The 27961-nt window shown below is 47.9% G+C and overlaps 1 protein-coding gene across 1 annotated transcript; it reads left to right on the top strand.

The window, feature by feature from the left end:
• Window positions 1-650: 650 nt before the first annotated feature.
• Window positions 651-27707, top strand: CHST13 (carbohydrate sulfotransferase 13). Its single transcript, XM_040628355.1, has 3 exons — window positions 651-793; window positions 21119-21198; window positions 26139-27707. The coding sequence occupies exons 1-3, from the start codon at window positions 697-699 to the stop codon at window positions 26982-26984; spliced, it is 1023 nt and encodes a 340-aa protein (XP_040484289.1). The 5' UTR covers window positions 651-696; the 3' UTR covers window positions 26985-27707.
• The last annotated feature ends 254 nt before the right edge of the window (window positions 27708-27961 follow it).

Genomic DNA, 27961 nt, shown 5'->3' on the forward strand with positions numbered 1-27961 from the left:
CCCAGACGGGGTGAGGCACCACAGCCCTGACGCCCAGCAAGGCGTGAACTGAGAACTCCCACCTCTTCTCCCAGAGCCGGCCCGGACCTGCAGGAGCCAGAACGCAGGCACGACCTGGAGACACCTGTGGAAAACAGGGCTCCAGGGTGGCCTTGGCCGAAGTAAGGGGCACTCTAAGGCCTGATCCTGGGGATGAAAGGTCCGGGGGGCGTATGCACAGAGGGTGCTCCCCCACCCCAGCCCTTGGCCCCCTGGCATGCAGGGCAGCAAAAACACAAGAGGGCACAGTGCTCGCCGGCCCACCATCTGCCACTTTGATGACAAGGCTTCTTGGCCTTGGGTGGAGGATGGTACCCCAGGGCAAACTGAAGAGGGAGGAGCCTCACTGGCGACCGGGCTCTTTCCGGCCAGTCTCCACCCTTCTCGCCCGGGACTGCTGCCCCCCTTGATGGGGTGTGGGGCGTGGAGGCTGGACGAGCGACGCTCGCCACCCGCCGTCGCCCACCTCCGCAGCCCCCACCGGTCTGCCGCCGAGCCACCCGCCCCCGAGCAGGTACTCGCACCCCCGCGCCATGGCTTGGTACGCGCCGCCGGGCGGGCAGGACCGGGCGGGGCGGGTCCCGGGGCGGGTCCGGGGCCGGGCAGTGCTGCCCCCGCCGAACAAGGCGGACTGCAGTCCCGCGGGCCCCTCACAGCATGGGGAGGCGCTGCTGGCGGCGGCGCGCCCTGGCGGCCGCGTGTCTGGGTGCCGCGCTCCTACTCCTGGGCGCCGCGCCCCGCGCCCTGCGCCCGGGTGAGTGCCCGTCGGGCCCCTCCACGGGGACACCTGCTGTCTTCTCCCGGGCTGAGGGGTGAGGGGGTGGGCCCAGAAAGGCTCTAGGCGTCCGCGCCCGTGCTCCAGCTCCCTGCAAGGGTGTTGCGCCCCTCGAGAGTTGGGCTCTCAATGCCCAGGAGATGTGATCGTTTTGGGCCTCACAGCCTGTGCCCGGGGACCCGAGTCAGTTGTGGGTGGCAGAGGGCGTTTGGCCCACCCAGGAAGGCAGCTTCATTTACCTTGCCCCACACCTCTTAGCGCCCCGAAGCCCTTTGGCATAAGCTTGGGTAGGTTGGGTTGGGGAAGTTTGACGCTGCCTGGTCCTGAAGGTGGTCTCTCTGTGCCTGGAGCGCCCTGCTCCGCCCTGAAGTTCACACGGGGAAGGACTTAGGGCTCCTTTGCACCCACTGCATGGTCTGGTTGGGGAAACTGAGGCAGCTAGTCAGGACTCCGCAGTGCGTAGTAGCTGTTCTCGGCCAGGGGTGTGCTAGGTCTTCATCTACTTAATCTCCTCCCCATTTCACAAAGTGGGGAACTGAGGCGGAGAGATTGAGGGACAGGTGTGGATGGCTAGCCTGCAGGCTACGCAGTCTGCCTGGGGGTTGAGATGCCCAGTCAGCAGTGTGTTCCCATCTCTGGCTCTGTTTGCCTTTCCCAGGTGTGAGCGTGTTGGGGTAGGGGGCAGGGACAGGGAGGGGGGGAGGGGGGAGGTCGCCACTCTCCTCCCCCACCCTGTGTGGGCTCTGTGAGAGTCTCAGAATTCTATCTTTGGGGGACTCCCAGACAGGGTCCCAGGGAGTAAATAACCACACCCCAGGGCGGGCAGGGACTGCGGGCAATGGGGTCAAGGTGGCCCAAGAGATGAGGCTGAGGAATCTGTTTTTGGGGGGCACTCACCACCTGGCTACCTGGCTACCTGGCTGGGTCTACATTAGTGGATAAGGGTCATTCCACAACCCTACCTGCTAGATAACCTATTCCCTCTCCTCCCAGGTCCTCAGTACTCCCATCTATCACATGGAGTGCTCAAGTTCTTCCTTATGGAGCTTCTGGGGAGGTGAATTTAAATGAGACAAGCAGACAGAAAGTGGGTGGTCGTGATTAGGGTTATGAGGGGTTGTGATTACGGGTGGCACTGTGCTCCCTTCATCCTGGGGTGAGAGGCTTCCTTCTCCTGCTTTCCCTCAAACCCCCATGCCTGCCTCTAGGCTGGAGGCCAGGGTTTAGCTGGGGTCCGGGTGAACAGGGCTTGGAGAGGCTCCCTAGTGTTCACCTCTGCCCAGTCACCCTGCCACTCACACCATTTCGCTCATGTCTGGACTCAGCCCCCCAGACCTGGACGCCTCTCCAAGCCCATGGAAGGGAGTTGTGGTCAGTCTTTCTACCACCACCCCTTTCCGTGAGCAGGCTGACCATCTGGGAGTGGTGCTCCTGGTCCATGGCAGGCGCTCCTGTGTCCCAGCTGAACGGAGTGTCCCCTAGCACAGTGTGGGCTATGGTCCTACGGTCTGTGACCATGACAGTCTCCAGCCAGTCATTCACATACAAATGTTTACTCAGGACCTGGACTCCCAGCCCCCAGGGCTCAGCCCCTGGGGTGGGGTGCGCGCGAGAGAAAAGGCTAGAGCATCTGGGCCCTGGTGTGTGGGCTGTGTGTCTGGGGGGTATCTACAGAGGGGCAGGTACGTTCGGGTAGGCATCTGTGTGTCTGTATCTCTGGGGTTGCATGTGTCTCCCCTGCCTGGACGCAGCTCTCCTGCTACCTCCCCTCCCCAGGTTTGCAAGAAGAGAAAGGAACCAAGGTACTGGTCACCCTCTGCACTTTGTTCCTTTTGACCCTCTCCTGCAAAACCCAGGAGAGCAGGAGCTAGAGAGAGGGATTTGTGCTCCCCCTTCCTAGTCTTTGCCTGGGCCGCGTGCCCCGCTGGGCTTCCCTGCCACGTGAATAGCTTGGCTGTGACAAAAGAAGGGGAATCAAACCAACCTACCCAACCTCCTCTGCCAGCTCCTTTTCCCCCTGAGCCGCGAGCTAAAGCCCCTGACCTCCGAAGCGGGTGAGGGTGTGCTAAGGCTGGGCCCACAGCACCTGGCAGGCGCCGAGGGGAGACAGCTGGGTGGAAAGGCCTTCTGCCAACCGTCCAGCTGGAGGGGGATCCTGCTGTCCAGGGACTCTGAAAATGGCCTCAGTAGGGCCTTCAGCATCTCTGAGCATGTCCTTGAGGCTCTGTTCCAAGTTGGAAAGGGGTGGGGGGCCTCTGGCCTGGGAATAGGGCTCCAGGGCACAAGAGGAATGTCACTGTCTTACTCCAGGCAGGCGGGTCTGGCACGGTTCCCTTCTCCAAAGCGGAAGGTGTTGCCACACATGGGGCAGGGGACCCCTGAAAGGCTGTACTATAGGCCTGGGGCCTCTGATGCCCATCTACTAGTGGGGAAGTCTGGAACAGCCCACCCCGACACCCCTCGGCCCCCAGGATTCCACTAATGCTGACCTAGTGCCTAGGGTCCTGGAGATGAGGAAGATGCTGGGGGCCAGGTAGGACAGCTGCCGAGGATACCGCTGCCCTCAACACCCACTCTTGCCCCGGGCTCCCAGGGGCAGCTCCGCTGTCACCTCTTGTCCCCTTCTACCCTTTGCTTCCTCTGTGTCCCAGCCTGGGCATGGCGATGTAACCCTGTCGACCACATATTTGCGGGGCACGTGCTCATGTGAGGTGCCTTTCTAGGGCTGGGAGCAAAACTTACTAATATCCCTGCCCTTGCAGACCTTACATTACATGCAGACCAGTGTGCATCTCTGTCCCCAAAGGAACACTCAGGGGGAGTCTCCATGCCGCCACATTAAATCCCCTACCTGCTGATCATGGGGGTGGCATTGGGAGGGGCCCGATCCCTTTCCTAGGTTTGCAGGAGTTGAGTATCTTTCCTAGGTTTGCAGGAGTTGAGTATCTTTCCTGAGGTTGGAAGTCTCTGTCCACTTTCAGGGGACCTGGGTTGGGGGCAGGGAAGGGAGAACGTGGAAGAGATTGGGGGGGGGACTTATTCCCAGGGGAGCCCATCCCTTCCTTCCAGGCTGGACTGCAGCCCTCCTTTCCTCCCCCTTTTCTTGGGGTCCAGTGCTTCCTGTCCGAGCTCCAAGGGTGATGTGTGTTAACAGAGATCTTCTCCCCTACCATCCTTCCTGGAAGGTCTCCAGGTGGGGAAGGACCCAGGAAATTTAGGTGGGGACCTTGGCTCTCTCTCCTCTTCCCTCTCCATCCCCTTCCTTCTCTGGCACCACAGCCCCTGGGGACTCAGGCCACAGAGACAACTGTACAGATTGAATGCAGTGTCCCAGATAGTCAGGGTGCCCCTGCAGTCAGGCAGCCTAGTGGCCCTAGAAGCAACCATTGCTTTTAATGAAAAACCAGTATTTTGGTTCTATGCAGAATAAATGCAGAAATGCCCAATAACAACTGGGGAGATGGGGTGCCAGGGCTGAGGTGGACCAGTGAGGATGGACATAGGCCTGGCCTTGGAGCTGAGCAGAGCCTCTCTAGGACCCAGCAGCAGCCCCTCAGCACAGAAGCCAGGAATCTTTGCAGGGGTAGCTAGAGGAGGGCAGAGTAGGCAGCTTGCCCCCTGCTTCCCACTGAGCCCCCTGCAGGACCCCATCCCATAGATTCTCCCTCATCTCTCTTGCACAGTGGGGCCCCAGTGCCTGACTCCTTTCTCAGTCCTGGCCCCTGGTCCCGCACAGGCAAGTAAAGAAATGTCTCAGAGGACAGTGTCTCAGTGAGGACATCTCAACTCAGGCCCACTTAAGCCAGATGTGGCTGCCTTCAGGAATGGGTGGATCCAGGGGCTGAAACCATGTCTCCAGCTCTAGGTTTGGCTTTTCTCTATTGTGGCCTCACTTTTAGCTCCCTCACCCCAAAGGGAGGGCTCTTTTAGGGATAATTCCAGGCAGAATCTCAAGGATGTGTCTCATTGGCCGGAATTGGGTCACATGGTGGCCACCTCTGAGCCAACTGCTGTGGCAGAAGGGAATGGAATGCTGTGATTGGCTAGGCCTGATCACATGCCTAACCCAGCAGTTATGGGAGGAGGACACCTATCAGAACCATGTGCATGGTAGGTAAGCAGGTTTGTTCTTAGAGGGAAATGAAGTGGACTAGCCAAAGGAGGGGGAGTGGCTGCCGGCAGCCAAATAAATAGATGCTCACCACACTGCTGTCCATTGTCAGATACTGCCATAGTGCCCAGGGCTCAGAGGCACCTTCCAGGCCTCCAGAGAGTGCCATGAGAAAAGGCCAGATGGCAAGGTGGGTCGCTCACTAGAATAGGCATTAGTAATGCCATTTGCAGAGAAAGAGACTAAGATCAGGAGAAGGGAAGTGACTTGCTTAAGGTCACCCAGCTAGGAAGTGTGCAGGCCAGGATTTAAATCCTAATCTAAATCCCTAACCCTTATGCTTTCTACTCTACAGGGCAGGGGTATTTGGGTTGGGCTTTGAAGGCTGCATAGGAGTTCACCAGGTGAGAAAATGGAGAAAGGGAATTTTGGGCAGAGGGAATGGCACAGACAAAAGCATGGAGGAGTGAAAAGGCCTGCTGTGGGCAGAGCTCTGGGTTCATGAGAAGATGTGGTAGGGTGGAAGCCAGAAAGGTACTATAAGTTGGGCAGTCATGGGTGGCCTTGAATGGCAGGCCTGGAGTTGGGGTACTCTTCCTAAGGCCACAAAGGGCTATCAATCTTTAAATAAATATTCACTGACAGTAGTTGAGGTACAGGGATTACAAGAAAACAAGACAGTCCCCTTCTTACAGAGCTGACCTTCCAGAGAGGCAGCCAGACATCAGCCCATATATAAACCACATAATTTCAGCAGTAATAAATGCCATGAATAAATTAAAAGGAGAGATGGAAAGATCCTGGTGTGGCATGCGGCTCACTGGAGACACCCTCTTTCCAGAGGGGACTTCTGAGTTGAAATCTGAACATGAAGTATTTACTCTAAAGTATAAGGGTTCCTGGAGGAGCATCCCAGCCAAGGAACAGTGCAAAGGCCCTGAGGTGGGAACTCAACGAATGTATTCATTGCTTGGCAGAATGACCAGTGTGACTAGAGCTGGGAGTGGGGGGAAAGGGGGTGCACCAGGAGGGGCTGTGGAAAGGAACAGGAACTTATTGTTAGCCAGTAGGAAGCCATGTAGGTTTTAAGATCACCAACGTAGAAGGAGGAGAAATAAGCTGGATAAGGAGACTGCAGTGATTGTCCTGGACAGAGCCAATGGGGCTTGCTGCCCTGAGCTGACTACCATGCAGGAGGTCAGGGGTGGGGGGGTGGGGGCAGTTCCTGATCATTCTGCAGGCAGAGGTGATAAGACTATACCCAAGAATGATCTGGCCAGATCAGGGGTTCCATTCCAGGTGGTTTGTGGAGTTCAGCAAATGAGTTTGAATTTTAAATACAAGTGGAGAGAGCTCAACTTCTCTTTGGGGGAAAAAAAACAAGTAGAATTTTTTCTTATTTGTGAAGGGCTTGTCAATATGTTCCTCCATGGGCCTGATTACCAGAGGGAATGTCCCTGACCCGGGGACATGCAGGTCAGGCCTGAAGTCCCAGGTCACCCGGGGAACTGAATGGGCTGGGGAAACCCTCCCTCCCCCTCCCCCAGCAAGGTCCCTGGGGCCTGCCAGTGCTGTTTGGGCCTGGCTGTCCCTGCCTGTCTGGTCTTGCAACACTGTGCCCAGCTAGAACTTATTAACCAGAAACCACATGTTGTAATCTTTGCTTGCTGGACTGGGAATCACCAAACAGTATTTCCCCCCAAATGGTGAAGTTTCAAATGGCCCACAGAACTACTTGCACCCTGCCTGGCTCCAAGGGGCAACCAACGCCTCTCCTGAGGGGTGGGTGTGCGCAGGGCCATTTAGTGGGTTTCTGCTTTCAGTTTCCTTGTGTGGCGGTTCACCCACTTACCTGTAGGTTTCATGAGGATGGGCGGGGCTGTGTGCTGCGCAGAATGGGTGCCTGAGAGATGTGCCCTCTAATGCATACGTGTGCAGTGGCTTGCAGTCAAATCCTGTTTCTGGGCTTTACTCGCTCTGAGGCCTCAGGCATGTTTCTTTTCCTCTTTGAGCCTCAGTTTCCCCACCTGTCAAATGCAGATAATAGTTTCTACCTGATAGGAGTAAATGTGTCAATGTGTGCAAAGCACCGAGCACATGCCAGGTGCTGGCTGACCCCAGGGCTGTGCCCCAGGTGCTTCTTCCCTGGCTCCCCGACCCTGCCAAAGCGCTGCCTCCTTTGCCAGCTGCCATGCTCTCTTAGGGGCTTCCTGCCCACACACCGTGGGCACTGCAGGGTGTTGGGTTGGTCTTCGCACTAGTCTACTGGACTGGGACTGTGGTCTGCTCATGAGGCTGGGGCTGCATGGTTTCCATGGCCTGGAGCCCTCCGGGCATGGGCACTGGGCTTTCCCAGACTCTGGGCAGCTCACCCTGTGCTGCTTCCTCCCCTTCAACCCCAGCTGGTTCGCTTTGAGCTATTTCAAAACTCCAGCTGTTTCACTACTGTGATCTGTTTCTCCTTCTGCCAGCCTCTGTCCCTGTCACTGTGTGTAGCTCTGTCACTTTCTGTCTGCATCTTTGGCACCCCCTAGTCCTTCCCACCTCCCTTCCACTACCCTCTTCCCACCCCCCTCCATAACCTTCTGCTATTTTTGTTTCCTTTTTTCAAAGCAGAACTCCATCGCAGGTTTGCCTGTGGCTGCCCTGGGCTGGCCCAGAACCTCACTGGCTGTGAGACCAGGCCTGCTGCCTGGCTCTCGCTGGCTTGTCTGCTCCATGGTGCCCTTGGCAGGGAGCCTGGGACCTGAAGCTTCGTGGAGGGGCTGTGGGGTGGAGGACACAGGCCAAGAGAGGCTTGGGGCAACCAGAGTGGAGTTTGGGGGATGCCTCAGTGTGGCCCTGTTTGTGGCCACCCTGCCCTCAGAGCTTTCCAGAGTGGGGGACTGGATGCAGGGATCTTCAAGGCAATCCCCTTCCAGCCCTCCTAGACCCATCTGTCCCCCTCCAGGGCCAGCCTGCCCATCCCACTAGACTGTAGGTTTTTCTGATCTGTGTGGCGGGAAGGGGTGGGGTGAGTGGGGTGGCCCAGCCCTATAATCACTGGCCACAGCTACTCTATAAATAGGGCCTCCCTCCAGTCCCTGTTCCTTCTGACCCTCCACCCACTGGCCCCTGAGGTCTGGTATGGGATCCACTTTTCTGCAGGCTGTAGCCTGAGCAGGAAATGAGTCCCCGCACAAGGGTTAGTGTTTCCAAAGGCTGGGTGCCTCCCTCTGAGCTGTGAGGCTTGGGGTAGACATGGGCCTAGGTGGGCTTCACTGTCCCTGAGGCATGTCCTCCGACACCCTGGTGGGAACCAGCCCTTCCTCAAACCCAAGCTGTGGCTCTGAAAGGAACTTGAGCCACAGGTGACACACGCGCAGAATGGTGAGGAGGGCGCCTCTCCTCCCCGCTGTGAGTGGTGCTGTGCTCACGTGACCCAGCATCTCCTGCTGGCTGCTGCTACCCTTAGGCCAGTGGTGGCGGCCACCCTGCCAGCCCGAGCCTGGGGCCTCCGCTGCACTTCGAGGGGCCAGCCAACATTGCTGCCGCCGCTGGTCAGCTCATTGTCCCATGACAGTGGTGTTGCTGGGACGTGTCCAGCTGCCAGGAGACCGAGGTTCCAGTCGTAGGACCACTGATGAATCCCAATATACAGGTAGGCCCTGAGGGCCTCACCTTCTCCCCACACCTTGGCTACAGAAGAGCCCAGGCCTTGTTCCCAGGACACTGGAGTGGAGGATGCCTGAGGCTGCCAGAGGCATGCCAGGAGGCCCTGGACAGTGGGCTTCAGATGCACACAGAAGGTTCTGGAGGCCAAGGCGAGGCCAGTCCTGCTGTCGTTTATTCATTCCTTCAGCCAGCGTCTGTCAGGCATGGCTCTAATACAGCAGTTCTCAAAGTGTGCTCCCGGGCCAGCAGCATCAGCATGAGCTGGGAGCTGCTAGAAATGCAGATTCCTGGGCCCCACTCCAGCGCTACAGGGCTAAAACCTCTGTGTGTGGGGCCAGGTAATCTGTGTTTTCATCTACGCATGCCAAAATTTGAGAACCACTACTCACGGTCAATTTGCCAACAGTTAATCTAATTTTCAGTTAATCAAATTTTCCAAGTTTATTTCTTCGTCAAAAACACGTCTTAAAGAAAACGCTTGAATCTTTTCGATGAACGTATTCTTGGCAGCAGTTTGAAGACTCTTCATTTTTCTGAAAGCCTAAGGTCATAGAAATGTTCATTCATCTTATAAATATATTCTTTTCTCGTATGATCCTGAATTCTTGAAGATATTCTTCTTATGAATAAGCAATAGTCTTATGAATTCAGGAATATATTATGGTAGCCATTGACTAAATTTGTAAGCTAGATTTATATAAAATGTCCTTGCATATATTCTTTTTTTATGATCAGTATTTTTATTTATTTTCATTGAGATCTAATTCTCATTCCATAAAATTCACTTTTTTAACGTACACAATTCAGTGGTTTTTGGTGTATTTAAAAATTGTGCAACATGACCTCTCTAAATTCCAGAATATTAGCCATTAGCAGTCACTCCCCATGTTCCCAGTGATTCCCCCGCCACGTCCCCCAGCCCCAGGCAACCCCTATCTTCTGGCTCTACGGATTGGCCTATTTTGGATGCTTCATGTAAATGGCATCAAACAATACGTGGCCTTTGGAGTTGGGTTTCTCTCACTGAGTGTAAAGTTCGAGGTCCAGCCGTGTCGAGGCCAGGGTCAGTACTCTGCTCCTTTTTACGGACGACTACGTATGGATGTACCACGGGACTTAACCATTCGTCTGCCGATGGACATTTGAAGTTTGGGTTATTAAATAGAATGCTGACGGGAACATTTATGCGTAAGTTTTTGTGTGAACGTGTTTTCAGTTCTTCTGGGTGTGTACCTAGGAGTGGGATTACTGGGTCATAGGCTAATTCTATGCTTAACATTTCCCCCCCGATTTTTGTTATTGTGGTAAAATACACGTAAGATAAATTTTGCCGTCTTCATCATCTGTAAGTGTACAGTCCAGTGACACGATGCATTCACAGTGTTGTGTGACCGTCCTCTCCACAGCTCTTCCCGTCTTGTCAAACTGAGACTCCGCACCTGTTAAATGACTCCCTGTTCTCCCCTCCGCACCCTGGCGACCATCACCTGCTCTCTAGCTCACGGGTTTTTACGAGTCCTGGTACTGTGCGAGTGGAATCATTCATGCCTGGTCCTTTTGTGACCGGCTTCTTTACTCAGCATACCCTCCTCAGGGCTCATCCATGTTGCAGCGTGGGTCAGAGTTTCCTTTCCTTTCCAGGCTGACTGACACCCACTGTATGAATGGACCCCATGTTGCTTCTCTGTTCACCCCGATGGACTCTCGGGTTGCTTCCACGTTCTAGCCGTTGTGAATAATGCTGCTGTGAACGTGGGTGTGCAGGTATCTTTTAGACGCCCTGCTTTTTCAGCAATTTTGGGTATGGACCCAGAAGTGGAATTGCTGGGTCGTATGGTAATTCCACGTTTAATTGTCTGTGGAGCCTCCATGCGGTTTTCATAGCAGCTGCCCCATGTCATCTCCCCACCAACGGTGCACAGGATTCCAGTTTCTCCACGTCAACAACACTTGTTCTTTTTTTTTTGATAGTAGCCATAATAATGGGTGTGAGGTGACATCTCATCATTTTGAGTTGCATTTACCCAGTGATTAGTGATGTTGACCATCTTTATATGTGCTTATTGGTCATTTGTCTGTCTTCTTTGGAGAAATGCTATTCAAGTCCTTTGCCCTTTCTTGATTTTATTTTTTGCTGTTGTTGAATTTTAGGAGTTCTTTATATATCCCCTATCAGATACATAATTTGTAAATATTTTCTCCCATTCTGTGTGTTGTCTTTGGTGCACAAAATTTTTTTAAATTTAATTTAAATTCAGTTAATTCACATATGGTGCATTACTAGTTTCAGAGGTAGAATTCAGTGATTTCTCAGTTGTATATAACACCCTGTGCTCATTACATTATGTGCCCCCCTTAACGCCCATCACCTAGTTACCCCATCCCCCCACCCACCTCCCCTCCAGCAACCCTCAGTTTGTTTCCTAGAATTAAGAGTCTCGTATGGTTTGTCTCCTCTCTGATTTCATCTTATTTTATTTTTCCTTCCCTTCCCTTATGATCCTCTGTTTTGTTTTTTGAATTCCACATATGAATGAAATCATATAATTGTCTTTCTTTGATTGACTTATTTTGCTTAGCATAATACCTTCTAGTTCCATCCACATCGTTCCAAATGGCAAGATTTCATATATAATCTCACATCTTCTTTATCCGTTCATCTGTCAATGGACATCTGGGCTCTTTCTGTAGTTTGGCTATTGGGGACATTGCTACTATAAACATTGGGGTGCAGGTGCCCCTTTGGATTACTATGTTTGTACCTTTGGGGTAAATCCCTAGTAGTGCAATTGCTGGGTCACAGGATAGCTCTATTTTTAACTTCTTGAGAAAGCTCCATACTGTTTTCCAGAGTGGCTGTACCAGCTTGCGTTCCCATCAACCGTGTAAGAGGGTTCCCCTTTCTCCTCATCTTTGCCAACATTTGTTGTTGCCATTCTTGTTAATTTTAGCCATTCTGACTGGTGTGAGGTGGTATCTCATTGTGGTTTTGATTTGTATTTTCCTGATGCCGAGTGATGTTGAGCATTTTTTCATATGTCTGTTGGCCATTTGTAGGTCTTCTTTGGAGAAATGTCTGTTCATGTTTTCTGCTCATTTATTAACTGGGTTATTTGGTCTTTGGGTGTTGAGTTTGATAAGTTCTTTATAGATATTGGATACTACAGGTGCACAAAGTTTTTAAATTTCCATCAAGTTCAATTTACCTATTTTTTCTTTTGTTACCTGCACCTTTGGTCATACCCAAGAAACCATTACCAAATCCGATGTCATGAAGCTTTTGTCTTATGTTTTCTTCTAAGAGTATTATTGTTTTAGGTCTTATGTGTAGGTCTTTGATCCGTCTGAGTTAAATTCTGTATATGGTGTGAGGGTCCAACTTCCAGTCTTCCCAGCACCGTTTGTTGAAAGGAGTGTCCTTTCCCCTTTGAGTCATCAAAATCATTTGACCATGTATGTTAGGGTTTATTTCTGGGCTCTCTATTCTATTCTATTGATGTATATGTTTGTCCTTACACTACGGTTTTGTTACTATAGCTTTGTAGTTAGTTTTGAAATTAGGAAGTGTGAGTCCTTCAGTTTTGTTCTACTTTTTCAAGATATTTTCTGGCTATTTGGGGTCCCATATGAATTTTAGAATGGGTTTTTCTATCTCTGCAAAAAAATGTCATTGGAATTTTGACAGATTGCGTTGAATCTGTAGATCGTTTTGGGTAGTATTGACATTTTAACAATATTAAGTTTTCCAATCCATGAACATGGGACATGTTTCCATTTCTTTGTGTCTTCTTTAATTTATTTCAGCAGTGTTTTGTAGTTTTCACTGTGCAAGTCTTTCATCTCCTTGGTTAAGTAGTTCCTACGTATTTTCTTCTTTTTTACACTATTGTAAATGGAATTGTTTTTGTACTTTTCATATCATTCTTTGTTTATGTATGGAAATGCAACTGAATTTATGTATTGACTTTGTATCCTGCTACTTTGGTGAACTCATTTATTAGTTCTAACAGTTATTGTGTGTGGAATCTTTAAGGTTTTCTGCATATAAGAGGTAATTCTGCAAACAGAGGTAATTTTATTACTTCCTTCCGGTTTGGATAACTTTTCTTTCTTTTTCTTGTCTAATTGCTCTGACTAGAACTTCTAGTATTGTGTTGAATAGAAGTGGCAAAATGGGCATCCTTGCCTTATTCCTGATGTAGAGGAAAAGCTTTTAGTTTTCACTATTGAGTATGATGTTCACTGTGGATTTTCAAAAATGGTTTATATTGTGTTGTGGTACTTTCCTTCTGTTCCTTGTGTTTTGAGTGTTTTTTTTTTTTTATCATGCAAGTATGTTGGATTTTGTCAAATACTTTGTGTCAAGTGAGATGATTGTGTTTTTCCCCTTCACTCTCTTAATGTGATGTGCTATAGGAACTGGTGTTTGTATGTTAAATTATCCTTGCGCTCTAGGGATACATCCCACTTGGTTGTGATGCATCATCTTGTTTAATGTGCTGTTGAATTCCGTTTTCTAGTATTTTGTGGAGGATTTTTGCATCAATATTCATAAGGGATATTGGTCTGTAGTTTTTGTTTCTTGTAGTGCCTTTGTCTGGCTTTTTCCCCCCAATCAGAGTCATACTGGCCACATACAATGAGTAAGGAAGTGTTCCCTCCTCTTTAGTTTTTGAAAAGTTTGAGAAGGACTTGCATTAGCTCTTCTTTATATGTTTGATAGACTATAGCAGTGAAGCCCTCAAGTCCATGACTTTTATTTGTCAGGAAGTTTTTGATGACTGATTCGATCTCCTTACTAGCTACAGGTCTTTTCAGATTTTCTAACTACTTCATGATTTAGTCTTAATACATTTTGTGTTTTTAGAAATTTGTCTATTTCATCTAGGTTATCCAATTTTTTTTGGCATACAGTTGTTCATAGTATTCTTTTTTTTTTAATTTCTGTAGTCAGTAGTAATGTCCCACTTTCATTTCTGATTTTAGTAAGCTGTATCTTCTTTTTTTCTTGGTCCATCTAGCTAAATAAAGGTTATTCAATTTGTAGATCTTTCCAAAGAACCAATGTTTGGTTTTATTGATTTTCCCTATTTTTCTATTCTCTATTTCATTTATCTCTATTCTAATCTTTATTATTTCCTTCTTTCTTCCAGTTTTGGGTTTTTCTTTTTCTAGTTCCTTAAGTTGTAAAGTTAGGTTGCTAATTTGAGATCTTTCTTGTTTTTTAATGTAAGCATATATACTATAAGTTTTCTCCTAAGCACTTTCACTGCATCCCATAAGTTTGGTATGTTGTTTTCATTTCTGTTTGTCTCCAAGTATTTTCTAATTTCCCTTGTGATTTCTTTCATCCACTGGTACTTTAAAAGTGTGTTCTTTGATGTCTATAAATTTGTGAATTTTCCAGTTTTCCTTCTGTTATTGATTCTGACTTCACCCTGCTTTGGTCAGAGAACATATAATATGTATGATATATAGCTTTTAAAATCTGTCGTGACTTATTTTGTGGCCTAACATATAGGCTGTCCTGGGAAATGTTCCTTATGCATTAGAGAAGAATGTGTATGCTGTTGTTGTTGCATAGAGTGTTTTGTATGTGTCTACAGTTGGTTTACTATGATATGTAAGTCCTATTTCCCTCCTCATCTTCTCTCTGGTTGCTCAATTCATTATTATGAGTGGTGTATTGAAATCTCCAACTATTACTGTAGAACTGTCTACTTCTCCCTCCGATTCTGTCAATTTTTGTTTCATATACTTTGATGTTTTGGTAAGTAAATGTTTATAATTGTTCTATCTTCTTGCTGTCTTGAAACTCTTATTTGTATATAAAGTCTTTCTTCGTCTCTTGTAAACTTTTTTGATTCAAAGTCTATTTTGTCTGATATTAATATAGTCACCTTTGCACTATTTTGTTATTATTTGCTTGGAATATCTTTTTCCATCCTTTCGCTTTCAACCAGTTTGTGTCACTGGATCTCAAGTGAGTCTCTTGTCGACAGCGTATAGAGTTGGGTCAGATATTTTTATCCGTTCTGCCAATTTCTGCATTTTGACTGAAGAGTTTAATCCACTGACATTTAAAGTAATTACTGATAAAGAGGAACATCTGTCATTTTGTTATTTGTCTTCTCTATGCTTTATAATTTTTTTCATCCCTCATTTCCTGTATTACTATCTACTTTTGTGCCTAGTCAATTTATTTTTTATTTATTTATTTTTTTAAAGATTTTATTTATTCATTTGACAGAGATAGAGACAGCCAGCGAGAGAGGGAACACAAGCAGGGGGAGTGGGAGAGGAAGAAGCAGGCTCATAGCGGAGAAGCCTGATGTGGGGCTCGATCCCAGAACGCCGGGATCACGCCCTGAGCCGAAGGCAGACGCTTAACGACTGAGTCACCCAGGCGCCCCCTAGTCAATTTATTTTTTGTAGTAAAATGTTTAAATTCCTTTCTTACTTCCTTTGTGGATACCATGGGGATTACATTGAACATCCTAAAATTATACATTGTATTTTGAATTTATACAGGTTTCTTCATTATAAAGGGCCATACTTGTCCTGTTTCTTTGTATGACTTATAATTTTTTTGTTGAACACTGGACATTTGAATCTAATAATGTAGCTCTGGAAATCAGTTTCTCTTTCTCCGTGATTGCTGTTTTTAGTTTCTGTTTTTGTTTTTGTGATTGTTGTAGCCTATCTCCGTGCTGAGGTTCAGCCCGAGGTATAAATTTAAGGCCTTCTTAGGTCTTTTCTGAGCCTCTCATTGGACATTCACAGTTTCTAATTTTCCCCACCTATGCAGTTGTTTTGAATGTTTTAGTATTTAATGTCTGGCTCCAAAAAAGGGAAAAGAGAACAATGAAGGGTGGAGAAAAGGAAACCATCTCTTTAAGTCACTTTATGTGCAGGGGGGGCTTGCAACAGTGTGGGGAGGTACAACTGATCAAAGCACAGATCTCAGGTATTTGGAGAACAGCATCCTTTTTGCCCACTCTGGCTCTTGCATGCTGTAAGCTGCTCTAAGAACACATGCACAGCTGCCTGCCATGTGGCTGGGGTGGGGGATGGATAGCTGCCCCTGTGCTAAGAGCTGAAACTGACTGAAATTTACCACCATTTACCATTTAAGCCTTCCCATGGAAGTTGCAAGCCTTCAATGGACTCCCGAATTCCAAGTCTATCTGATGTATCAGACAGATTCTGCTAGTACAATTGTTGCCTAGGTGGGGAGACAGATTCTTGGTGCTCCTAGTCTGTCTTCTTTCCAGAATCCCCTAGGCTTAGCTTTTAAGGAATTGCCAAACTGTTTACTGTGGCAAAATATCTCTATTTTACATTCCCACCATGGAAGTATAAGGGTTCCAACAGCCATCTTAGTGGGTGAGAAGTTGTGTCTTACTGAGGCTTTGATTTGAATTTTCCTAACAGCTAGTGATGCTGAGCATCTCTTTATCTGTTACTGGCAGTTTGTATATTATTGGAGAAACGTCCATTCATATCCTTTGCCTACTTGAAAAGTTGGGTTATGTCTTTTATCATTTGGTTGTAAGCATTCTTTATATATTCTGGGTGCTAGTCCCTTATCAGATATATGATTTGAAAATATTTTCTCCAAGTTGGTGTGTTGTCTTTTCACCTTCTTGATGGTGTCCTTTGAAGCAGAAAAGTTTTTAATGTTGATATAGTCCAGTTTATCTATTTTTTCTTTTGTTGTTTGTGATATTGATACCATATGTAAGAAATCATTGCCAACTCAAAGATCATGGAGATTTATGTCTATGTTTTCATTATGAGTCTTATATTTTTAGCTCTTGCCTTAGGCCTATGATCCACTTTGAGTTGGTTTTTGTATATGGTTTGAGGTAGTGGTACAATTTCATTCTTTTATCTGTGGATATACAGTTTTCTCAGGAAAATTTATCATAAAGAATATTCCTTCCCTATTGCATTGTCTGGGCATCCTAATCAAAAATCAGTTGATCTTAAATGTAAGGGTTTGTTTCTGAACTGTGAATTCTCTTTCATCAATCAATGTGTTTCTCCTAACTCAGCACGACAGTCTTAATCATGTACACTGTAGTAAGAATGAATTTAGGAAGTGTGAGAGCTCCAAGTTTGTTCCTTTTCAAGATTGTTTTAGATATTCTGAATCACTCGAATTTTCACATTAATTTAAGGATCAACTGTCAATTGTCAACAACTGTCAATTTCTGCAAAAAAAGGCAGTTAGGGTTTTTATAGGGACTGCATTGCATCTGTAATCTGGGGAATACTGCCACCTTAATGACATTAAATCTCCCAATCCATGAACATGAGGTATTTTCCCATCCGTTCAGGTCTTCAGGTTTTCTCAATGAAATCTTGTAGTTTTCAGTGACAAGTCTTGCACTTCTTTTGTTAAATTTATTTATTTATTTATTTATTTATTATTATTATTTTTACAAATCACAAATTTAATTTTATTATTTTGATAACTGGATTTCTTTTGAATTTTACATATGTCATTGTATGCTATTTAAATATTATTCTTTTTTTAATAATGATATTTTTTACATTATGTTAGTCACCATATAGTACATCCCTAGTTTTTGATGTAAAGTTCCATGATTCATTACTTGCGTATAACACCCAGTGCATCATGCAATATGTGCCCTCCTTAATACCCATCACCAGCCTATCCCATCCCCCCCCAAAGCCCTCAGTTTGTTTCCCAGAGTCCATAGTCTCTCTCTTTTTTTGAAATTAATTAAAAGATTTGTGGTTTTTTGGTTTTTTTTTTATATTTTAATGTTTTTTAATTATATTATGTTAGTCACCATACAGTACATCCCTGGTTTCTGATGTAAAGTTCGATGATTCATTAGTTGCATATAACACCCAGTGCACCATGCAATACGTGCCCTCCTTACTACCCATCACCAGTCTATCCCAATCCCCCACCCCCTCCACTCTGAAGCCCTCAGTTTGTTTCTCATAGTCCCCAGTCTCTCATGCTCCATTCCCCCTTCTGAATACCCCCCTTTCTTTATCCCTTTCTTCCCCTACCGATCTTCCTATTTCTTATGTTCCATAGATGAGAGAAATCATATGATAATTGTCTTTCTCTGCTTGACTTATTTCACTTAGCATTATCTTCTCCAGTGCTGTCCATGTTGCAGCAAATGTTGAGAAATCGTTCTTTTTGATGGCTGAGTAATATTCCATTGTATATATGGACCACAACTTCTTAATCCAGTCATCTGTTGAAGGGCATCTCGGTTCCTTCCACGATTTAGCTATTGTGGACAATGCTGCTATGAACATTGGGGTGCATATGGCCATTCTCTTCACTCCGTCTGTATCTTTGGGGTAAATACCCAGAAGTGCAATGGCTGGATCATAGGGTAGCTCAATTTTTAACTTTTTAAGGGATCTCCACACTGTTTTCCAAAGTGGCTGTACCAACTTGCATTCCCACCAACAGTGTAGGAGGGATCCCCTTTCTCCACATCCTCTCCAACATTTGTTGTTTCCTGCCTTGTCAATTTTTGCCATTCTAACTGGTGTAAGGTAGTATCTCAATGTGGTTTTGATTTGAATTTCCCTGATGGCTAATGATTTTGAACATTTTTTCATGTGTCTGTCATTGGAAAAGTGTCTGTTCATATCTTCTGCCCATTTTTTGATTTGATTATTTATTTCTTGTGTATTGAGTTTGAGAAGTTCTTTGTAGATCTTGGATACCAGTCCTTTATCTGTAGTGTCATTTGCAAATATCTTCTCCCATTCTGTGGGCTGCCTCTTAGTTTTCTTGACTGTTTCCTTGGCTGTGCAGAAGCTTTTTATCTTGATGAAGCCCCACAAGTTCATTTTTTCTTTTGTTTCTCTTGCCTTTGGAGATGTGTCATGAAAAAGGTTGCTTTGGCCGATGTCGTAGAGGTTGCTGCCTATGTTCTCCTCTAGGATTTTGATGGATTCCGGTCTCACATCGAGGTCTTTCATCCATTTGGAGTTTATCTTTGTGTATGGTGTGAGAGAGTGAGAGTCAAGTTTCATTCTTTTGCATGTAGCTGCCCAGTTTTCCCAGCACCATTTATTGAAGAGACTGTCTTTTTTCCACTGGATGTTTTTTCCTGCTTTATCAAAGATTAGTTGCCCATAAAGCCGAGGGTCCATTTCTGGGTTCTCTATTCTGTTCCACTGGTCTATGTGTCTGTTTTGTGCCAGTACCATGCTGTCTTTGTGATCACAGCTTTGTAGTACAGCTCGAAATCCAGCATTGTGATGCCCCCAGCTTTGTTTTTTCTTTTCAACAATTCCTTGGCGATACGGGGCCTTTTCTGGTTCCACACAAATTTAAAGGCTGTTTGTTCCAGTTCTTTGAAAAATGTCATTGGTATTTTGATCGGGATAGCATTGAAAGTGTAGATTGCTCTGGGTAGCATGGACATTTTAACTAATCCTTAATATTTTATTCTTTTTGTGCTGTAGTAAGTGGAGATGTTTTTGTAATTTCAATTTTGAATTTTTCATTACTAGTATTTAGAAATACAATTCATTATTGAATATTGATCTTTTATTCTACAACCTTGCTGAACTCATTAGCTCTTAACTCTAATAGTTGGTGGATTTTGTGTATATATATATATTCATGTCATCTACAAATAGGCATAATTTTACTTTTTCTTTCCAATCTGGATGCTTTTTCTTTCTTTTTCTTGCCCATTTACCCTGGCTAGAACTTCTAGTACATTGTTGAATAGAAGTGGTGAAAGTGGACATCCCTTGTTTTGTTCCTGATCTTAGAGGTAAAGCATCCAGTTTTTCACCATTAAATATGTTAGCTGTGGGTTTTTTCCTAGATGGCCTTTATCAATTTGATGATGTTCCCTTCAAGTTCTAGTTTGTTTAGTGTTTTTATTATGAAAGGGTATTGGATATTGTGCAATGCTTTTCTTGCATGTATTGATCATTATGTGGGTTTTTTCTTTTACTCTATTAATATGCTGTATTACCTTGATTGATTTCTGTATGTTGAACCACTCTTGCATTCCTGGAATATATATTACTTGGTTACATATACATTTTTATATGTTGATGGATTCAGTTTGCTGGTTTTTGGTTGGTTTTTTTTTTTTTTTTTGGGAACTTTGCATCTATGTTCATAATAAATACTGTTCTGTAGTTTTCTTTTCTTGTGATGTCTCTGTCTGGTTTTGGTATTAGGGTAATAAGGGGCTCACATAATGAGTTGGGAGGTATTTTCCATCCCCCAATTCTGTTTCTTTTTTTTGAGGGGGCTAAAGAGTTTGAAAGAGACTGGTGTTAATTCTTCTTTAAATATTTGGTAAAATTCACTCGTGAATCATCTGATTATGAGCTTTTCTTTGTGGGATTTTTTTTTACATTACTACTTCAATGTATTTATACATATTATTATACATATTCATTATACATACAATTGTTATATGTCATTGGTATTTTCTATTTCCTTTTGAGTCAATTTCAGGAATTTGCATCTCTTTAGGAATTTGTCCATTTTATGTAGGTTATCTAATTTGCTTTTTTACAATTGTTCATGCCTTTCTCATTTCTGTAAGATTCAATTCTAATGGTTTCTCTTTCATTCCTGTTTTTAGTAATTTGAGACTTCATTCTTCTTGGTCAGTCTAGCTAAAGTTTTCCAATTTTGTTGATCTTTTTGAAGACTGCATTATACTTTATTCATGTATTAATAAGTATAATCATACTTTAGAAAACTATGATCAAGAAGCATAAGATCATGCTTGCCTAAATCAACTACATTACTAATAATATAGTCATATTAATTGAATATGTAGGAAGATATTCCTTAAAACACATTTAGAGTAAAAGAATAAATTTAGTAAACAGAGTTTTTGGTAGTTTTAGGAAGATTGAAAGTGCGGCACTGAGACAGATAGATTGTATCCCTGAGCACTGTCTTCCAGTCTGGTAGACAGCGAAACCTGCATTTACCATGAAGTGACACTGGCCAGGGAAGTACAAGCTGCCGTAGGAGTCCATGGAAGTCATGTGATCTGGTGGACTGTCACTGAAGAACCTGCAGCTTGGCTGTGTCACCTCTATTGCTACCCAGCCCTTTCTGGCTGCCTACACCCAGGATCTGGGGAGACTGGACAGCCAGTCAGCTTGGTGAGCCCCTTAGGGCTCCATGACATGGGGCTGGTAGGGGTGGGGTATGAAATGAAGGCAGATGGAGATGGGTAAATTGGGTGATCAGGTCTTTACCAGAGGGCTGTGGGCTGGGTCCCACCATTCCTCTCATCCCTGCCTGCCTGGTGTCCTCCAACTCTGAAGGAAGGACATGGGGGCAGGAGCGATACCAAGTACCCTGCCCTGGTGGATTAGGGGGTCCTATCAGTGCCCCATACTCCACCAACCCCCTGGAGGCAGATGAGACACAAGAGGGAAACTGAGTCTCAGAGGTAGATCAAATGTGCCCAAGGGAATTGGCCAAGTCCCCCAAGGGCTACAGCCAGTCCATCTGATTCCTCTTTCCTTACGCCCCATAGCATTTGAGAACAGCCTGGGCTCTGGCTGGCTTGGTGGGAAGAAGAGGAGTCCCCTGCAGATGCTTTATGACTTGGACCAGGTAGGTGGACAGGCCCCTACCCAGTGATGCCTCCCTCTACCTCCAGCCACGGGAAACTAACCCCAGTGTAGACCTGCTGTCTTGGCACTGGAGCCCACAGTACGGCATGAAGAGGCTTCCTCTGCAATCAAGGTCCTATGCAGAGAGGAGAATGCCCGTGACAAGGGCAAATCTTGGGAGAAGCTGAGAGACCTGGGGTCTCCACCCACCTACCCATCCATCCACCTACCCATCCATCATCCACCCAGCAACCGACTGAAGCCACATGGTGCCAGACATTCTTCCATGTGTTGAGGATATAAAAGAGTAAAGGACCCTCAGGAAGTTGACAGTCTAGTAGGGAGACAGGAATTAAGTGACCCCCCCCCCCAATTTTAGTACCTGCTGTGATAGGGAAACATGCAGGGAGCCCCTGCCCTCGCGCTGTTCTTAGGCACCCGGACCAGGAGGCTTGCTGGCCCAGGCACCTCCATTCTGTGGGCCTGCTGGGACCATGCACAGCCCAAACACACAGGCGATTAGACCCCACTGAGAGCCACAGGCCCCTGGCTCACACACACACGAGTAGGCACAAGGAGAGGCACCCATTCAGACAGCATGTGTAGAGCACCCACTGTATGCAGGCTGTGCTCAGGATGCTGCTGATCTTGTGGCAGTCCAGTCAGCTGGGTCCCTGACCTGGTGCAGCTGACTTCCCCAGGTGAGGAAGACATCCCGTCATTGCCACCTGGACTAAGCTGTGCGGATTTGCATCGAAAGGGGCAGTACAAGAGATCTACCGGGAGGGTCCTAGTTTAGATGGGGGAGAGAGATCCTCTCTGAAAAAGGGACATTGGTGCTGAGACCTGCTGAGAAGGAGTTACAAAGCAAAGAGGAGGGGTCCGAGGGACTGGCAGTGGACAGACGACAGAAGAGGGTGTGCAAGTTGAGCCAGGAACGGGCAGCAGCGTGGCGATGCCTGGCAGGTGGGGCAAGGGCAATAGGGAAACCATAGAGGGTTTTAAGCTGGGGAGAATGATCAGACAGGTAGGGTGGGTTCACTGAATCCCTGAGGGCTAAGCCAAAGGGGCCTGTGGAGCTTATCTGACCCACGCCCTTGGGTTGCAGGCGTGGAAGCCTTGGTTCAGAGAGGGTAACTGGCTTGCCCTGGGTCACACAGCAAGCTGAGGGCAGGCCAGGCTCTCAGCAGGATCCTGGGTTCCACGAGTTCCACAGGCTTCTGAGGGCAGATGGGGCTGGCTCAGCCTCTTCACAGTCTGAGGTCCCACTGACTGTTGGCTGTCAAGGCCCTCGGAGCTTAGCACCTTGCGGCTGGGGAAATAAGAGTAATAAAAATAATCTGGCCAACAAGGGCTAACTGTGTACCAGACACTAGTTCTGTGAACTTATTTTGTCTTCATGGCAACCCTATAAGGTAGGGCTGTTGTTATCCCTGTTTACAGATGAGGAAACCGAGGCACAGGGAGTCCAAGGACACAAAGAAGGTCACAGAGCTCATAAGGACTAGAGTCAGGCTAAGGATCCAGGCAGCCAAGTCCAGTCAGGCTGGAAGAGATGAGTGTTGGAGCTGCAGGGTTTTTTCCTGGACCAGTGGGCATAGCCCCAGCCTCTGAGTCCTAAGGGACCTGGGTTGGGAGTCCCAGCTTCCCTACTTGAGAGCTGTAGGCAACTCATTTCTTCTGAGCCTCAGTTTTCTCATTTGTATGAAGATAGCATTAACTGTCTTGGTATTTACAGGGCTCTAAGCAACAGAAAAGCTGACTTTAAGCCATAGGGCAGGCAGTGTTTACTTCCCAAGATGCTCAGAGACTAGCAGTCCTTGCTACAGCAGCAACATGTTGCCCATCATCATCCTCTGAATGCTGATATATGATACACCTTGTTGCCTCATGACTTCAAGTTGACTGCCAGGGCTCCGGACATCTCACGGGATGGTACCCCAAGCAGAAAGGGAGGGGCTGGGGCAAAGAGTTCTTTCCTTCAGGAGCCCTTTCTTTTTGTGCTGAAGGAAAGTCTTTCCTGGGAGCCATCTAGCAGACTTTCCTGTACATCTCCTTGGCCCAAACTAAGCCACATGTCCACCGCTGGACCCATAGCTTTCATGAAGTTGTGTGAGGCTGCTGTGACTGGTTCTTCCCCAAGGCTCAGCACATGACCTACCACAATTGGGGTCTGCTGGCAAGGAAGGAGGGTGACTGACAGGTGGGTGGTTGGCCAACCTTCCCGGCCACAAGAAATTTGTGGGGATGTCTGGAAGCTGAAAGCAGACCTTGGCTGTGGGGCCACTGGATACAGCCTTCTCCTGGCACCCATGTGAAGCCAGGCTCCTGAGGCCAGCCCTGTGAGTCTGCCTTAGAGAGAAGGACATCCTCTAAGTGCTCTCACGCCCCTCACTGCTCTGAGGTTGGCAGCTACCCCCCAGTGAGATTTTGAAAAAGTAAGATAAGCACATGATAGGGCATTCAACCCTTCAAAAGAGTATATGCAGTGAGGAGTACCTCTCCTTCCCACCCTGGCCCTGGTTACCCCTGGAGGCGACCAGTTCGTTCCCCATGTGCCCTTCCAGGCATATTCGAGGCATGTGTGTAGTGTCCAATGCTCTGTCATGTGCTTAGGTCACTTTTCCAGAATCATACCTACAAGTATATATGTCCTTTTATTCTGCTTTATGTTTTAATTGAGAAAAATTCAAAAATAAACAGAAGTAAAATGTACAATGAACCCCCACATTCCCATCACCCAGTTTGAACAGTGATCAACTCTTGTGCAATCCTGTTTCATCCAAACCCGTCTCCCTCCATTCCTACCTGGGATGATTTGGAAGCAAATCCCAGCCTTGTTTATTATGTGATGATTTCAATAGATAGCTAAAAGAGGGGCACCTGGGCGGCTCAGTCAGTTAAGTGTCTAACTCTTGATTTGGGTTCAGGTCATGATCTCAGGATGGTGAGATGGAGCCGTGCTTCGGGCTCTGTCCAAGCTCAGCAGGGCATCTGCTTGGGATTTTCTCTCTCCCTTTGCTCCTCCCCACCATGCTCCCTCTCCCCCCCCTCTCTGAAACAAATAAACAAATAAATCTTTAAAAAATAATAAAATATGAGAGGCTCCCTACAACCTATCCTTTCTGCAGCATTTTTTATTTCCTTCCTCACCCTTTGTAACCCAAAGTATGACATGGTACCTCCTGTTCTGTACCTTAGCTTTTATCACTTGAAGTATCTTGGATTTCTACAGGATACTTTTAAAGTCATGAGAAGCACAAATGAGCACCCCCCACACACATACGTTCTTCCCCTCCCCACCTGGCAACGTCAGATGCTCTTACGTAGGCACTGGACGCAGTGTCCCACCATTTCGGATGCTACTTTGTCCTTCTCTGAAATAGAAACACTCACCAGGCTTTTTCTGTAACTAGAATATAACTCACATACCATAAAATTTGCTCTTTTAAAGTGTACACTTCAATGGTCTGTAGTGTACTTACAAGGCTGTGTGACCATCACCACTCTCTAACTGCACAACACTTTCATCACCCCAAAAAAGAAACTCAGCACCCATTAGCAGTCCCACCTCCCTCCCCCCACCCCTGACAACTACCAATCTACTTTCTGTCTCTATGGATCTATTCTGGACATTTCATATAAATGGACTCAATCATATAACATGTGACCTTTTGTGTCTGGCTTCTTCCACTTAGCATGCATAATCTTTTTTTAGGGTGCATCAGAACTTCATGCCGTCTATGGCTGGGTAATATTCCATTGTATGGATAGACCACATACTATGTATCCAGTCATCATTGATGGACATTGGGTTGTTTCCACCTTTTGGCTATTATGAATAATCTTGCTGTGAACATTTGTATACAAGTCTTGGCCTGACATATGTTTCCAGTTATCTTGGGTATATACCTAGATATGGAATGGCTGGATCATATGTTTATTTTATTTATTTATTATTTTTTTTTGAGAAGCTGCCACACTGCTTTCCACAACAGCTGTATCATTTTACACTCTCACCAGCAATAAATGAAGGTCCCATCTTCCCACTTCCTCCACAATGTTTGTTATTGTTTTATTATAGCTTGAAGGTTTTTAAGGCAATTTTGAGAAATTAAAAACACTTTTCCTAAGAATTCTTGGACTGAAAATCAGGAAGAGGAGGGGCAGGAGGGGGAGTCTTGGAAGTGAGACCCTGTTTGGTGCAGAAGGGAATTGAAAGAAAGGAGGGGGCGGGCGTGGTGGCTTGGGTCTTAGCACTGCTAAGGCAGGCTGGGAGGGGCTGGCCCCTGTGTCCTAATACTACCTAATTTATAGAGTTGTGAAGCGCACAGCAAAGTGCCTGGCACACAGCAGGTGCTAGATAAATGCTGGATGTTACTATTTCACAGAGGAGAGACAGGCTTCAGAGAGGGCAAGCTTCCTGCCCAATCACTGAGACTAGAATTTGTTGGTGGAAAAAAAAAAATCAACACCCAAAGGAACATACCCATTCATAAATACAGAATTTGCTAATTATTGAACAAAAACAATATCTCAGTAGCCTGCAAGTGGCTGCCTTTTTCAACTCTTTATATGGAATTAAAGTTGTTGTTCTTATACACCATCCTGCTTTTAGTAAACAGTGACCAGATATTCAATTTGTGCCCACGCTCACCACTATGATGACATACTTATTTATCAGGCTTACTCTGACACCATCATATTCATTATCAGGACCTCCTTGGTCCTGAGTCCCTAACCCTATTTGTTACATCCTTCCACCTGCCTCAGTGAGGTTAGAGTCATTTTCCCCCAAAACCTGGTCTAGGACAGATCCCTGGGTCCCAAATCACAGTGATCGGTGGCAGTGCTGGGGTTCGAGTCCCCTGTTCCTTCACCGCTGCCGGGTGGGCGCAGGGCCCGCAGCGCTGACCCCCCCACCCCCGCTGTCGCCCGCAGGGCCCGCGCTCGGCCCTGGCCGAGGTGCACCGGCAGCGGCGCGACCTGCTGCGCCGCGCCTGCAGCCGCCACACGCGCCGGCAGCGCCTGCTGGGGCCCGAGGACCTGCGGCACGTGCTGGTGGACGACGCGCACGGCCTGCTCTACTGCTACGTGCCCAAGGTGGCCTGCACCAACTGGAAGCGCGTGCTGCTGGCGCTGAGCGGCCACGCCCGCGGCGACCCGCACGCCATCCCCGCGCACGAGGCGCACGCGCCGGGCCGCCTGCCCTCGCTGGCCGACTTCACCCCGGCCGAGATCAACCGGCGGCTGCGCGCCTACCTGGCCTTCCTCTTCGTGCGCGAGCCCTTCGAGCGCCTGGCGTCGGCCTACCGCAACAAGTTCGCGCGGCCCTACAGCGCGGCCTTCCAGCGGCGCTACGGCACGCGCATCGTGCGGCGCCTGCGGCCGCGCGCGCACCCCGACGCGCTGGCCCGCGGCCACGACGTGCGCTTCGCCGAGTTCCTGGCCTACCTGCTGGACCCGCGCACGCGCCGCGAGGAGCCCTTCAACGAGCACTGGGAGCGCGCGCACGCCCTCTGCCACCCGTGCCGCCTGCGCTACGACGTGGTCGGCAAGTTCGAGACGCTGGCGGAGGACGCGGCCTTCGTGCTGGGCCTGGTGGGCGCGCCGGGCCTGCGCTTCCCTGCGCCCCCGCCCCGGGCCAAGGCGGCCGCCGCCCGAGACCTGGCCGAGCGCCTCTTCCGGGACATCAGCCCCTTCTACCAGCGGCGCCTCTTCGACCTCTACAGGATGGACTTCTTGCTCTTCAACTACTCTGCCCCTTCCTACCTGCGGCTGCACTAGGCCGGGAGCTTGCGGGGCCGTCACACCGCCGATGCCCCGAGGGCTCAGGTGGGGCCGGACAGTGTGCATTTCTGGTGGCCACCCCCCGCTCCCCGCAGCCCCATGCTGGTGCTGCCCGCCCGGGACTCCACCCTGAGCACCACTGCCCCGGTGCTTCCCTGCTTGGCCAGCCCGCCTGGGCCTCCATCCCACCGGGCCAGGTATGCGTGCAGCCCACCTCAGGCGGCTGTGCGCCAGTGTGCCTGCCTGTCACTTGATGCTTGCTTCCTCTGACTGCGCCAGCTGGCAGGCGCTTCTCCAGACCCTGGGTGGGGAAGCATTGAATTACTAGTATTTTTTAGTTTGCGAGGGGCCATTTTGGGGGGGTCAGCTTTGACTCCAAATCTGTTCGTGGTGTAACAGAGCAGATTGCTCTGCGGCCTCTCCTAGTGCCCTTTTCACCTCCCCTGCCCTGGCATTGACAGCCGTGGCCCAGGAGGAAAGCCGTCTGTCACTGGCTCAGGCTAGGGCCATCCCTGTCAGTAGGCATGGCACTGGAGCCCACCCTGAGTTGCCTTCCTCTCTGCCTCTCCCTGTCGCTAGCCCCACCTTTGATCTCAGTCTGGCCAGATCCTAAGTCTTCCCTGTGTGCCCACAGAGCCAAGAGTGCAATATGGTGGCAGGTTTTCTGGGGCCTTGGTGAGCTGGGGAGCTCATGTTTTTGAAATAAATGTTTTTTACGTCTGACATATTGGAGTTTCTCCACTTCATTTTGCCATTTGCTCTGTCACATGGGGCTGTTGGATCTTGGGCATCTTAACAAACCTCTGAGCCTCAGTTTTCCTTTGCGAGCATGCCAGGTGGTCGTGAAGATCAGATGAGAGAGATGGAGAGCCTGGGCTTCCTTCACAGCAGCCCACAGGTGTGAAGGGCTCTATGGGGAGTGGGGTAAGGCGTGGGCGCACCATGGCCCCTGGTGCTAAATTCTGGCTGGAGGG

Source organism: Ursus maritimus, unplaced genomic scaffold, assembly GCF_017311325.1.
Source record: "Ursus maritimus isolate PB19 unplaced genomic scaffold, ASM1731132v1 scaffold_14, whole genome shotgun sequence".
NCBI classification, from domain to species: domain Eukaryota; kingdom Metazoa; phylum Chordata; class Mammalia; order Carnivora; family Ursidae; genus Ursus; species Ursus maritimus.